Source organism: Triticum aestivum, chromosome 1B, assembly GCF_018294505.1.
Source record: "Triticum aestivum cultivar Chinese Spring chromosome 1B, IWGSC CS RefSeq v2.1, whole genome shotgun sequence".
Lineage (NCBI taxonomy): Eukaryota > Viridiplantae > Streptophyta > Magnoliopsida > Poales > Poaceae > Triticum > Triticum aestivum.
In genome coordinates this window covers 594,470,873-594,486,327 of record NC_057795.1, presented here as the reverse complement: position 1 = coordinate 594,486,327, position 15,455 = coordinate 594,470,873, and the positions used below count along the sequence as shown (strand labels likewise).

Below are 15,455 nucleotides of genomic sequence, written 5' to 3'. Positions count from 1 at the left end.
TGTTCGTGTGTGCTTGCGTGTCGCTTCAGAGTTCAGACTTTTGATGCCATTTGTTTATGTCAGCAAGTTTCTGGAGAGTCTTGATGCCATATAATTTATCTAATTTAATTTGCGGCCATTTATCTACTGTGATTGTTTCCAAGTCTGCAGATAGCAACCTTTGATTTTAAATCTACAATCTTTGGAGTTTGAAATTCTGCACTGCCAATTAAATCTACGCAAGTTTTCTTAACCTATATACTGTTGCTGCCGTTTGAGTAAAACTGAAGTTGGTGAGCCTTGTTAATTTCTGACAGATCATTCCAAGTTTTTTCCTCGGTGTACTTGTCATCCATATGGCAAGAGGCCAACAACAGCTTGACCCCCTAGTGCTCAGAAAGTCACAATGCATTAGATTCAGACTAGCTTCTTGAGATAAATTAGAAGCTACTTTTCGGTTTTCGCAAAAAGAAGAAGAGATAAATTAGAGGCAGCGCACCCATGTTTTCTAGAGTCAAGGAACAAGCTAGATGGAACCATCATCTTAAAGTTTGCCGTTGCTGCTATTGAGTTAGGGGTGCAAGGCGGCGCCCGAATCCGGCACGCTTCCTATTCAAAGCTAAAAAAGTCAGTTATAGAAAAATTAAACTACGTCACATCAATTTGTACTAGCTGTGTGCTAGCTGGCTGTTTTGCGGGATTTTGCGGAGCGCCGTCCTGCAAGCCTATATTGAGTATTGAGACACCTGAGTTTTTTTCTCTATATATGTTTATACTACACTAGCTAATTTTTCTTTGTTCTACTACTAACTTGGTAATTTGTGAAGGTGCAAAGTTTTTCTACTGATTCATTTCTCTAGTTTATGTACATTTGTATGGATATATGCATTCTAAGTTACGTGCATCGGCAAGAACCATTCACCATTCGTCATCTTTGAGTACGGGAGTTGTTCCTCACTTGTGTGAGATGATGTTAGTATCTTGTAAGAGTTGTGCCCGTGAGTCTGAAGAAATAGTATTGTTGCTGCTTAAATTAATGTTCAAGGTGTGCTTGCATCTGCATGTCACATCAGATTCTTTACATAGAAGTTTTTAGTTTGAATTTCCCGTGGTTAATTCATGCAGGAATCTTGCCGTTGTCCAGACTTTGCTAGCTTTCTCATTTTCATTACTAATTTTGACACCATATCAAAATTTCAAACCTCTACCGTTGGTGCCATATCAAAGCACCCGGACGTCCTGCTGCGAGGAATTTGAATTTTTGGAGGGTGCAACAAGCACTGCCAGGAACAGAGGCATTTGAGCTATGATTGTAGTTTTTTTTTTTCGGGAAATCTTCCGATCTATTCATCTTCAATCATGACAGTTCAACGAATACTAAAAATAATAAAAATTACATCCAGATCCGTAGACCAACTAGCGACGACTACAAGCACTGAAGCGAGCCGAAGGCGCGCCGCCGTCATCGCCCCTCCATCGTCAGAGTCGGGCACAACTTGTTGTAGTAGACAGTCGGGAAGTCGTCGTGCTAAGGCCCCATAGGACCAGCGCACCAGAACAGCAATCGCCGCATATGAAGAATAATATAGATCGGAAGGATCCAATCCGAAGACACATGAACGTAGACGAACACCAACGAGATCCGAGCAAATCCACCAAAGATAGATCCACCGGAGACACATCTCCACACGCCCACCAACAATACTAGACGCACCACTGGAAGGGGGCTAGGCGGGGAGACCTTTATTCCATCTTCAGAAAGCCGCCGTCATTTCGTCTTCCTGAGCAGAACACAAACCCTAACAAAATTGAAAGAAACGACTAAAAACGAAACCCTCCCGCCGGCCCTTGGCAGAATCCACCGCGCCTCCATGGCCCTAGGGCCACCGGAGAGGAGCCGGACCTGCATCGGAGCCGGCGAGAGGCAGAAACCCTAGCTACTTTTTTTAGGAGGAGGAAGAGGCGGCGGCTGTAGGGAGTCCGTGAGGGGATATCATGTACACAAACCTTAGCTACGATTGTAGTTGACATGCATTCAAACCTTGCAGATATCATAGGGAGTTTAACGAAATATTCGGAGAGGATTGCTAGGTGAATGCAATGCACCTCAAATTTGGCTGTTTTAGCTGGGTCCTGTTTGAATCGTTTTCATTTCCAATTTCCTTGATCTTTAGCAAATGATCCCTTCCCAGAAGCAGAGCTCCCGCTGTCAAAGTCAAAATAAATGCAAAAGCCACAATACAGATGAACGCATTTTCCAACCAAAAAACAGAAGTCGGAATGAGAGAAATGATTAGAGGGGACTGAAGCTCGACAAACAGAAAAGGTGGAGTGGAAAAAATTGATTTGAATGTCTGAAGGAACAACTTGCAGTACTAAAGATGCAGTTGAGGTACAAGAGAACCAATACAACTTGAGGTATGCCCTTAGCTAAATCCAGTAGTACAAAACAACCAAGGCTCCATGGACATGAGGCGAAAACAATCTGGTACAACAACATATTCCTAGGGATTTTTTTTGATAAAGGGTGTTTTTTATTGACTCGTAATGTAGCATGGAGGGATACAATCATAATTTATACACACCCGACCTCTGCATAATTAAGATGCACACAACCAACAAACACACGCACTAACCAACACTAGTAGAAAGCAGGGCTTTCGTCCAAACTCAGTATACACATTAGTCCCGGTTGCATCACGAACCGGGACTAATGTGAGCATTAGTCCCGATTCAAGTGGCTAAGGCATCGGAAAAGCATTAGTCCCGGTTTAAATGGGACATTTAGTCCCGGTTTGAGACGTCCCAGTTTGAGACACAAACCGGGACTAAAGAGTGCGATGCCCTTTAGTTCCGGTTCATGTCTCAAATCAAGACTACCTTTAGTCTTGGTTTGAGACACGAATAGGGACTAAAGGGTGTGATGCCCTTTAGTCCCGGTTCGTGTCTCAAACTGGGACTAAAGGTTCAAACTCTACCCCCCCGTGTATCGCCTTTTGAGTTTTGTAAAACAAAAGAAAATGATAAAAAGCTTAAAAATTTAAGTTATGTTACTACATCTACTAGTTAGGAAAATTTAAAAACTTAAATTTGGACATGTTTTGCAAAAAAAAAGTGTTATGAGAAAGTAAAATGGCCATATCTTTTGCATACGATGTCGAAAAGAAACGCAGAATATATCAAAAAAATCAGCACAAAAATCCGCATCCGGTTTTGACAGCCATAGGCCTGTTTGCAAATTTTTAGAATCCTCAAATTCTGAAAGGAAAAAGATATGCTCAAATTTCAGTTTTTTGACTTTTTGTTAAATCTGGTCAAACTATGGTCAAACTACTTATTCAAGAAATATTAGTGTTAATAAATAAGTATTTTTAGTTTTTTTGACTTTTGGTCAAACTATGGTCAAACTACTTATTCAAGAAATATTAGTGTTACTAAATAATAATTATTTTTTATATAATAGTTTCAAACTCAAACGTTCCTTAATGCTCAAGTTCAACTCCTAAGGGTTAATAGGGTTGACAGCTTAGTATTGTCAGGAAAACAACAAGTGTAGACTTGGAAAGTAGGGGGAATAGAACATGAAAGTTAAGCATGCTCAGCCTTGAATAGTGAGAGGGTGGGTGACCGGCTGGGAAGTTAGACGATTTGAAATGAGTGATTCATAATTAAGCAGGGGTGAGGAGTGATTAGAGATTAAATTGTCAAATAATTCAGAAATTTGAAAATAAGAAAAAAACGAAAATAATCAGAAAAATTCAGAAAAACAAAATTTCAAAAAAAAAATCCTTTAGTCCCGGTTGGTGTCACCAACTGGGACTAAAGGTGGAGCTCAAGACAGCGGCCACGTGGAGCCCCTTTAGTCCCGGTTCGTAAGCAAACTGGGACTAAAGGTTTGGGCTTTAGTCCGGGACTAAAGGCCCTCTGTAATCGGGACTAATGGCCCGTTTTCTATTAGTGCGACCACACTGCCAAAAAGCAAAGTCATATAAGACGAAAGACATGCCTATGCAGAGGAGAAAAAAACAAGCAATAAAAATAACAATTGACGATATATAGCAGTGACCATCAGCACCAACCATTTCTTGGCAACACAAGGACTACGAACAACATATTCCTAGGTACAAACCGTGACGTGGGTTTTCCATTAGTAAGAAAGAGTGAAAACTGGTAAACTAAAATGAACTTCATAGTGGCCTTGGCCATGGATATTTCTTACACTGGAGCGGTAAATCTGGCAAGCGATGACTATGCATAACTTTTTGGCAAAGCTTGCCACCAAAGAGAACTAGGGGTCTACGGGCATCTCCATGGGAATCATTGGTACAAATACAGATATAGTTTGGTGTTCCTGGTCACTTTTTCAGCAAGATCTTGCAAGAGGTCCGCTATTTGGACCCTTCTGGTTTAGGATCATGAGACCCGAACTACAAACATAATCTCTTTTCTCGACAATAGAACGATAACCCATCACCAGTTTACCGACTTGGAAAATTGGCAATCCATCCATAACGACAACATGAAACATGTCTTTGAGCATCATTTGCTTAGCTTGGCAGATTCCACAAGGCATCCAAGCTTCTGCCTATTTTTTCTTCTATCCAGGCAAGTCTCCTCTCAAGTTTTATCACACTGGCATGAATAACCCTAATATCAACCTCTGCAAGCTTGGAAAATGAGTGTACCAACATGTAATAATCATCGTGTCCAACACAAACAAGACTACCAGTTATTGTTTTCTTTCTATAGTGAAGATAGCCATCTGATCTCGGGCACTTCCTTGGCGGCATATAACAAAGTCCATGGTCTTATATTTCTGACTTGATACTTAGTATCCTTGATGATGAAGAAGAAAAGCACCTTGCGCCGACAAAAGTTCCATCCCAACCTCATTTATTCACTCCAGTTGTGGTTCACATTTCCTCCATGTGTGCTTTTGGATTCTCATCCTACAATGCAACAGATTTAGCCATCAAGTCAACAACATCACCCCAAAAGAGATGTAGCAAATCCTCAAGGTACTACATTGTACACATTTTAAGCTCAGATATGCTGCGAATAAATAGAGATTTTTTACAATTAACAATTGTTTTTCTATTTATCTTTTAATTTATAGGATGTTTCTCAAAAAGAAAACCAGTTGTGTTTTGTTTCTATAATCATTTACATTTTCTTTCATGCTGATTTTGTTCCTGAAATAACATTCATAGCTAGAAGGTTGTTAATGGTTTGTACCCAAGGTTGAGAAATGCTACATCCATAGAGATTAGAAGTTCAAAATAAATACACTATGTGATTAGAGTAAAATAGAATACTCTATCTAAATAGCAACTTTATTGTTCTTAATCTTTTAAATTTATAATATGGAAGTTCCTCAAAATAAAATAAAATATCATTCAAACCAATTGTGTTTGGTTTCCAAGATCTTCTATGCCTTTTTTTTCTGATTTTGTTCCTGAAATAGTATCCATACATAGAACCTTGTTAATGGTGTGCACTGAAGGTCCAGATCGAAAGGCACTAGGCACTAGGCGGTCGTTTTGTGTTAATTTGTGATGAATATTATTAAATACGGATGAATAATTCCAATAAAGTTTATTTGTTTTTAATACATGGTCTTTTTTAAAAAAAACAAGTGGATTATTGCTAGTGAAATATAAATATTTTTTACACACAATAAACATTTTTTAAAGAAAAGTCTTGTCATTTTCAATAAATTGTAAAACAGTCTTGATATACGTCAAATACTCTTCAACCAATAGATTCTTTAATACACAAAGAACATCTTTTAATAAGTAGCTAATATTTTTTAATACATAATAAATACATTAATACATATTGAATGTTTTTAATACACATGCACATTTTTAATACTCCCTCCGTTCCAATATGTAGTGCATAGATTTTTTTGAAAAGTCAAACTTTGACCAAATTTATAGATAAACATTTACATCTAGAATACCAAACATATAAAATACTCCACCCGTCCAAAACTAACTATCGCTCAAACGAATGTATCTAGCACTAAAATACATCTGGATACATCCGTTTGAGCGACAATTATTTCTGGACGGAGATAGTATGAAACTACATCTTATGATGAGTATAATGATATATATGTTTGGCAATCTAGATGTAAATGTTTTTCTTTAAAAAATAGGTCTAAGTTGGTGAGGTTCGACTTTTCAAAAAATCTATATGCAATACATTATGGAATGGAGGGAGTACATGACAAAACATATCTCGAAACATGGGGACCATTTTTTAGGAAGTAATTACATAAATGGTACGGGAAAAGGAAAAAAGAAATAAACAGAAAAAACAGGAGAAAGGAAACCCCAAAAGGGAAAAAATAAATGTATAAAAAGAAAAAGGAATAGAAAAGTAAGTACGGAAGAAAAATTAAGGTGAAAGAAACAGGAAAACAAGAAAAAGAAAGTGGGAAACGAGAGTTAAACAGAAAATATATGCACATGGACCACCCATCCCGTAGAAAACAAGAGGCAAAACCAGGGAAGCAAACCCCCATATGTTGCCCGAGCCATGACCCATGTCGAGATTGCTAGAGGCGAGTAGCAATAAGCGAGATATTCTTCGCAAAAACAAACAGAGTTGAGAGGACCAGACACACGGAGAACTAGTGGTGATCTAGATCACTGTGGGCCGCCGCCGCCCTAGGGATCGCCGGATGCGGATCTCCTCTAGGCGACGACTCATCTTGGCGCCGGGCTGGACGGCATCAACGGCGTCCGGGTCTGGATCTTGTTTTTCTTGCCTACAGCCGGCAGAGGGGGAAGATGCGCCCATGGTAGACGAGGCATTGGTGACGCGATGGCGCAAGTCCGATGAGGAGCTTGCCGAAGAGTTTTGGGCAGACATCGGCTACCCGACACCAGCGTCAAGGGTGTGGGAGCGACCTTCATCTCAACGTGCAGGTGATCATGTGAGCAGGTCTGAGACTGGAGGAGTTTCACATGTGTAGAAGGATGGGGAGAAACGCATTTTGATCGGGCCAGTGAGTTCATCCACGGCGTTGGCGAAGGATGGACGAGGTGCTATCGGGGTACCGGCGACGCCTATGGTTTTGGTCAACCCTTGGATCAGCCCCATCCCACCTCCTCGGGTGTCTCCTCCTCGAAGGATTGGCGATGCCATGCCGCACGCCTGCCTTGGTGCGGTGGCGGCCTCGTCCAGGCTCAGAACGCCAATGACGCCGCTGCCACAGGCGCTTGGGCGGGGATCCTCGACGACTGAAACTCGAACGCCTGATCCGGTCCTCACGGCGGGTCCAGACCCTAATCCTGGCATGGCTGATCCTGGGCGTCCGTTAAGTATGGTTAATCTCAACCGTTGGCTTTGGCATTTGTGGAACAGGAATACGCAGGGAGGGAACCCTAATCTCTCTCATTCTTTCGTGCTCGTCGTCAGCTCTCCGGCTATGACGCTGCGTTTTGATTTTCGGCCGAAAAAAACAATTTTCGGCCGATTTTCGGCCGTCTTGCCTGGGCCCGACATATGGGCCTTTCGGCCGAACAATTCAGCCCAATTTGAATTTATCTGGCCCGACCCAGCTTCCAGAGCCTTCCTGTTACGCTTCTGCTCACATAAAACAACGAAACCAATCGCCCTAACCCTAGTTCGCGATTTCCTCTGGCTCCTCCCGTGTGCGGCGCCGCCGCTGCACATCGAGCAGATCAGCAGACACATCTCACTCGAGCGCTGCTTCTCCCACGTCCTCCGCATCTCGCCGGCGCTCACTAGCCTCCTGCCGCCCTCCACGTCTGCTCGCATCCACCCCATCCACTCCCTGTCCATTGCTTCTTCAAGACGGCGGCATGGTGCTCGGCGGCTGCGGCAACGGAGGTGATGGTGCAGGAGCCAACCAGTTCAACGGAGGCAGGAGCACGGGGCAGCGGTAGCAGCGTGGAGGGCGTCCTGTTGGTTGGGAAGGTATAGATGTTCTTGATGTTCTTGATGCCTTTATATCTTTCTACTTGAAGCAGCAATCCGTACAAAGCTATATAGCTATTACAAGCAGCTTGATTAATTGTACGTACACAGCTAGCTAGCTATTAGAAGCAGCTTGATCGATTGTTGTACGAGTATAGCTTCCTGCTTGTTGCTGCATCGGACTGCTTGCTGCGACGAGTCGGCAACCAACAATTAATGAGCCTGACTGCCAAAGGATGGAGGAAGCAAGATGTGCTCTATTACCATGTAATTTTGTATGATTCACATCTGTTTTCATGCATATTTTGCTTTTAGTCACCAAGGATGATCATGATCTGGTAATATTTATTTTGGTCCAAAAGAAAAGTGGGTTATAAACCTTGTTATTAACATCCTCAAATATACAATCGTTCCATAAATCTGGGTTGTGTGCTTGCGTTTTGAGCTGTTGAGATGATTCCTGTGCGCAATGTTATAGTGTCTTTTATCACATCCAACCACTGGCTTGTATATTTGAATAAGCATCCGATGTTTGAATCGATCTTTATTTAGATCTACAGCACGTCCAATAAAAAAGCAGTTGTGTTGCGTGTGTATTTAAGTAAGTAGATGTTGACCCAATGATTAATTTGAATGGTCAGCAATACCATTAAGTAAGCAAGTGACACCCTAGTAGATCGGGTTGTATTGTTTTTATTTATCATTCATATGGGGACACCCTAGTAAGTAAGTGTGGCTTCCTTAGTTACCTATTCTTCATAGCCGACCGTTGTTCTTTTGTCATGTGATTTTCAGGTAATGGAAATGCAAATAGGAGTGGTAGTGGCAACCATGATGCAAATGCAAATGATTCCCAAAGATCTTGGAAAGGTATTACTATGCTTTGCTTGTTCACACGATGCAAATGGAACCATGATCTTGATTTGCTAGCTTCAATTGAAGTGATGTTGTTTGTAACTTTGCAATGCAGGAGTTAAAGATAATAACTTGTATGATCCTTGGAACCATGCATGGCCGTATCATGGGGGTTTTGATTGTGTGTACTGCAACCTAAAGCACAAAGGTGGAGGTGCAACCCGTGTTGCGGAGCACCTTGGTGGTATTGTAGGTAATGTGAGGAGCTGCCCCAATGTGCCAAGAAATGTGAGAGATGCAATGAGAGAGTGATGGGATGAATCAAAGAGGAAGAAAAGAGACAAACAAAATAGCAGGCTGAGAATTGAAAGAAATATTATGGAAGGGTTGTATCAAAAAGGAGGGGTGATTAACATACTAGATGATGATGAAGAAGAAATTCAGATGAATATTAGAGAGGCCTTGCGTGACCCAAATGTCTCCCGCGGAGTTGAAAGGAGGATTGGTAGGGGGGCGTGGGTGATGTGCGGGTTTCTGTTGGCAAAAGAAGTATCACTGCCTATTTTGACAAACAATTATCCAGCAACAAAGTATCTATGCAGCCCAAGATCAGTAGTGCTTTGGATCCTAATTCAAGAGATGCACTTGGCCTAGCTTGGTCCAAGTTTTTTCATGCCAATGATATTGCTGGACGTAAAGCTGATTGCCCATACTTCCGAGTTGCTGTGAAGATCACTCAACAATTAGGGCCTGCTCCTATACCAACCGCGAAGGAGATTGATGGGAAATATTTGGAGGCTAACTATGATGAAGCTACTTCCTTTCTTCAAAAATTTAAACAAGATTGGAAAAACTTCGGTGTGACTCTTATGTGTGACTCTTGGACTGGTCCAACAGGAATGAGCCTCATAAACTTCATGGTATATTGTAATACACGAATGTTCTTCCTCAATACCATTGATGCATCCGGTCAGACTCAGAATTCAGGTTACTTCTTCCTCCCCTTCTTCGCATTTTACTTGCTTCTTGAACACTTGTATTTGTCCTATACATGCATTTCACATATGTTCTTAGAATACTTGCTTCTTGAATACTTGAATCTGTTTTAGGATTGTTTTATGTTCTCAATGCCTTGTTCTAATTAGGTATATATGAATTTTACATATGCTCCTACAATACTTGCTTGTTCAATTCTTGGATATGTCTTACAATTGTCTTATGTTCTTAAAATACTTGCTTTGTTCTAATTAGGTATATGCATTTTACATAATTTTGCAGACTTTATCTATAGAGAGATTGATAAGGTTGTAGAAGAGATAGGCCATGAACATATTGTTCAAATAGTAACCGATAATGGGTCCAACTATAAGAAAGCTTGCAAAACCCTTATAGAAGAACCAAAATACTCTCATATTGTTTGGCAACCGTGTGCTGCCCACACCGTCAATATTATGTTAAAAGATATAGCCAAATTTCCCGAGGTTGATGTGATAGTCAAGAGTGCCAAGACAATCTGTAGGTTCTTGCATAAGCACAATAACCTACATGATAACATGAAGAAGAACATAGGTGGTGAACTAATTAGACCAAATGCCACCCGTTTTGGGACTGTCTTCATGTTCCTTGAGAGTTACCATTTGAAGAAAGATAAATTTAGGGAGTGGATGGTTTCGACTGATTGGAAGGAGTGTCAGTGGAGGTATGAGCCTGGATATGTGTTTGCTGAAGAATGTTTGTCTAGTAATGTTTGGTGGAACACGCTAGAGTGGGTATTGGGTTCGTTGAGGCCACTTTATAAGGCCATGAGGTATGCTGATACACAGAAACAATGCACTCTTTCTGGATTCAAGAAAAGTATGATGCTCGCTATACAAGGGATGGAAGCACATCTAGGCCCTACATCAAGGTTGTACCTTAGTTTCATGTGCAAGGTGGGCAAGAGGATAGAGGCAATGGAAGAAGATACATTTATGGTTGCAGGTATTCATAAATGAATGAAATTTTGAAATTTATATTTCTCTTTTTTTTCTGTTTTTAATTCATGTTGCTCTATTTTTATGCAGCTGCTGTCCTTGATCCATATACACATTACAAGCTCAACCTTTGCAACCATACAGATTATGCTACCTCACTAACAGATGCGATAGCGAAGATATTAGATCCAAAGAGTGCTCTTTCAGCCATTGATGATGTAAGTAAGTTTAGGGAGTGCCAAGGGAGGTTTGGGACCAGATTAGCAGAAGAAGTTGCGGCGAGAATGGAGCCAAGTAAGACATGGTCCTTTAGTTTTAGAATTTTCATCTCCTTTTTGTTTGCAATTCTGAAAATTTCATTGGTGATATCTTGCAGCCCAATGGTGGTTTCAATTTGGAGGGGATGTTCCTGCATTGCAGAAGTGTGCAATGAGAATTTGCTCACAATGTGTCTCATCAAGTGGGTGTGAGAGGAATTGGAGCGCCTTTGCTTTGGTGCACACAAAGCAAAGAAATCGTCTTTTATATGACAAGCTCCACAAGCTAGTTTCTGTATGCTACAACCTAAAGGTATAAACTAACTCATTTTACTATCTTTGTCAACCTTGTATTGTCCTTGCATGTCATATAATTTACTTGGTTTACTATTCAAACTTTGAAGATACGTGCTGAAGAAGATTAAGAGAAAGATATAGATAATGAAGTTAATCCAAGTGCACTGTTGATGGACACAACAATGTTTGATGAAGCAAATCCAATAATGGAGTGGCTGAATGAGGATGCAGAGGATCCAATTGTGGATGGAGCTAATGAAGCCAGTGTTGTTTTTGAGAAAATAAGGCGTCTCAACTCAGGCAGGAAGGATTCTTATGTTGGTACAAAGGGTAATAAGAAGAAAAGAAAGAGGAATCATGATGAGGAGAATGAGTATGTTGAAACTGAGAGTGAGGATGACGATGAAGATAATGAGTATGTTGATAATGACAGTGAGGATGATGATGGGGTGAGTGAGGATGATGAGGATGATCAACAAGATCAGCAAGAGACACAAATGCAAGTGGAAGAAGAGACACAAGTACAAGCTGAAAAGGAGACAGCAGCAAGTGTTGGCAATTTGGAGACTCGTAGATCTGGACGACTAGTTAGGAAGAAGACCAAGGAAGTGAACAGCCTCTATTCGTAGATTTGGTAAGTCTCTTATTTTTGGCGTTTCCGCTCTAATATTTATTCTCACTGTGTATGATCAGTACTGCTGCTCTAATTGCTACTTGCGGTGAAGTCGCCGCGCCGACCGGACTCGCCTCCAACCACCATGGCCGCCCGAGCCCCGCCACTTCTCAGCCGCCCGACGCTTCATCGTCTGGTGGTGCTCCGGGCTTCGCTCTTGGCGTCTTCCCGCTTGTCCTGTCGACGCAACACCTTGCACCGGCAGGGAACATGGCGACGGTGCCGCATCAAGCTTATTATCAAGCACCGGTGCAGCAACATCAGCTCTATCAGATGCTTCTACTGCAGCAGTTCACAGCCAGTTACCAGCAACGGCTGTACTTTCAACCTCAGGCAGCATATGTGCAGCAACATCAGCATCCCGCAGTGTTCTCATATCAACCGCCTCGTACACCTATGCAGCAGCAGCAAGGGTCTCCCACCGGCATGCAGCCGGTTTCTTTCAATGTCAGGGTGACGTACAATGCGACTGCTGGGCCCGTCAGCTAATGCTCGCCCTCGCAAGTCGAAGAGTGGCAAGGGAGGACGCCCCAAATACCAGCATGGGGCAGAGCCTCCTACTGTCGTTGTTGCCGCCCCCGCCTTGTCTTTGCAAGGGTAGCAGGGGGTGCCTGCAACAACTATAACAACAGTCCATGGTCAGATAGTACCGACTCAGACTCAGCCTCACCTTCCAGTTCAATCTGCAGGGTCTGCTGGTGTGGTTATGGTGTCTAAAAAGTTGTGGTGCACCAAATGTCCGTCCGCAGGACACCTGGCTAAAGAATGCGAGACACAACGATATTTTTTCATATCTAACAAGTAGAACCATCCGATGACCTTGCATCGGTGCCCTGCATTAAGATGTCGAAGCCGGTTGCGATGTTTTGTGGCTATGGTACTGAGAACATGGCCTTCTTTCAGATGCCTGCCAATGTCTGCAGGGAGGATATTGCTCCACAGATTTCTCCAACGGCACTAGTCACAATCTCTGGTGGCTCTATCACTTCCAGCATTGTGGAGGCCGAGGTTGCCAAGATTGCGCAATATCAACATCAGTGGGCCTGGGAGGCTATACCACATGACCAGAATGCTTTTCTCATGTCTTTCCCTAGTGATGAGGTGCTTCTGAGAGTAACTGGGTTTACGGTTTTCATCAAATCGCATAATGTCACTTTGGAGTTCAAGGCCTGGCATCAGAGGAGATACCACACCATTTCAAGTTGATCCTTATTTGGGTGCATGTTCACGGGGTGCCCCATGCGCTTCGCCACTTCTTGGGTCTTTGGGCAGTCGGTTCGGTCATTGGCGCCACGGTGGATGTGGACCTACTTTGTTTGCACTGCAGGGGAATTGTTCGCATACATGTGGGTGTGCTCAACCTCGATGCTTTCAATAGGAGCACAATTAATTCCCTTTTGTCTGACGTGGTTGTTCAGAAGAAGGGATATGCGTTTCGCTATAGTCTGGAAGAATCAGATTTCCGTGTTGATGCTGACTTCGTGCCTCACGTTTGGGAGCACGATGATGATCCTGAGAGCGACAAGGGACATGACAGAGAGGACTCTATGAGGGCTAATGATACAAGCAAGAGGCCCAAAGCGTCGTCATCGTCTAACACCACGTCAGCTACTACGAACACAGGTGGAGTGGTACCTATGCAGATTGCCACAGTCACACTTGCTCCCTCTGGGCCTTCGGCGCCGGGGAAATTCATTGCTGTTACACCTCTGAATCCGCATCAACGTACTTCTTCCATGCCTAGTTCGCAGACTTCTTAGGGGTCTCCGTCGTTGGAAGAACCAACTACGACTCCAGCGCACTTGGCGCCAAGGAACACCTCTACGTCGGCCTATGCTCCTGAGACGGCTCTTCAATCGCCACCTTCTCTGGCGTTACCTTCGGTTCGGCTTTGCTGTGATGAGATGCTTCCATCACAGGAGAGGAGCGCATCACCGGAGGGCGCTGCAGTGGACGTACCGCCACTTACTTCATCTGGTCAGCAGTCTCCTTCTCGATGGGGGGTGATCTTCTCCCCGTTTGTGCGGGCTGATCATCAGCTGGCCATGGCGGAGCTGCGGGCTCTGTCTTCTGTGCCACCATCACCAGGAGGGGCGTCGGCTTCTAGGGCGATTGCGGCGAAGGAGGGCGAGGTGCAGCCCACACGGTCTTCAACATCATCGTCGGACCCATCTACACCGCCTTTCAGGGTCTCCGGGACACTTGCTGCTGCGGAATCCACACCCACACCTCTAAAACGCAGCGGCTGCCACCTCGTTAGTGCTGACGGCGCATCAGCTACCGACGAGGACTCCTTGCTGAAGGCAATGCACAGAATGGCCTCTCGCAACCTCGACTTTGAAGGTACTTCTGCTCGCAAATCTTTTCTGTCTTTTGATAAAGCCAAAGTTTCTTCAAATATTGCTAGTCTTGGTATTTCATTAGGACGAAATGAAAATGCGGTAGTTTTTTCTGTTAAGGCTCTTAAGCAAGTGGAGTTTGACCGGCTTACGGTTGCTCCAAAGTCACCTATGTTTGTGGACCCCTTAGTGTCAGATGAGGAGGATGACGAGTCTGATGTCAACCATGAAGGCAAGCTCCTTTCCCATCTGATTAAAGATACAACTGAAGTAGACTTGGATGATACCGCGCGTGACACTGTGCTACGTGAGCTCGTCGTGTCGGTACGAAAGAACAAGTCTAATTCAGTAAACAAAAAGGGACGTCCAACTAAGAAGGAAAAGGTTTCTAAACAAAAAAAAGGTTCATCATGAGAGGAATGTTTTGGAATAGTAGAGGTATTGGTGACTTGGCTAAGCATACACATATTTCCAACTGTGTTAGGGATCATGCCCTTGACTTTGTGGCCATCTCTAAGTGTGGCAAACGTGACTTTCCAACATGTGATCTTGACCACTTTTCATGTGGTTATGATTATGAATGGCATATTCTACCGCCTTCTGGGAGGTCTCAGGGTATTCTGCTTGGTATACACTCCACATACTTGGAACTTCTATCTACATCGAAGGGGGAATATCATATCAAATTCCACCTTCGAAATAAATCCGACAACTTCATTTGGAGCTTGACAAAAGTAATGTGTGTCATATGAACGGAACGGTGGAAAGTTGCATGGCAATATATCTCGGAATGGCTATGGAAATGCCATGATAGGTAGGTATGGTAGCTGTTTTTAGGAAGGTATATGGTGGGTGTATGATACCGGCAAAAAGTGCGCGGTATTAGAGAGGCTAGCAATGGTGGAAGGGTGAGAGTGCGTATAATCCATGGACTCAACATTAATCAAAAGAACTCATGCACTTGTTGCAAAAATTTAGAAGTCATCAAAAACCAAAGCATTACATGCATACTCCTAGGGGGATAGATTGGTAGGAAAAGACCATCGCTCGTTCCCGACTGCCACTCATAAGGAAGACAATCAATAAATAAAATTGTGCTCCGACTTCATCACAAAGCAGTTCACCATACGTG

General features: G+C 43.0%; 1 protein-coding gene across 1 annotated transcript; it reads left to right on the top strand.

The window, feature by feature from the left end:
• Window positions 1-8,910: 8,910 nt before the first annotated feature.
• On the top strand, window positions 8,911-11,439 carry LOC123080163 (uncharacterized). Its single transcript, XM_044503062.1, has 5 exons — window positions 8,911-9,771; window positions 10,063-10,764; window positions 10,848-11,051; window positions 11,134-11,327; window positions 11,419-11,439. Exons 1-5 carry the CDS (start codon window positions 9,381-9,383, stop codon window positions 11,437-11,439), a joined length of 1,512 nt encoding a protein of 503 aa, XP_044358997.1. The 5' UTR covers window positions 8,911-9,380.
• The last annotated feature ends 4,016 nt before the right edge of the window (window positions 11,440-15,455 follow it).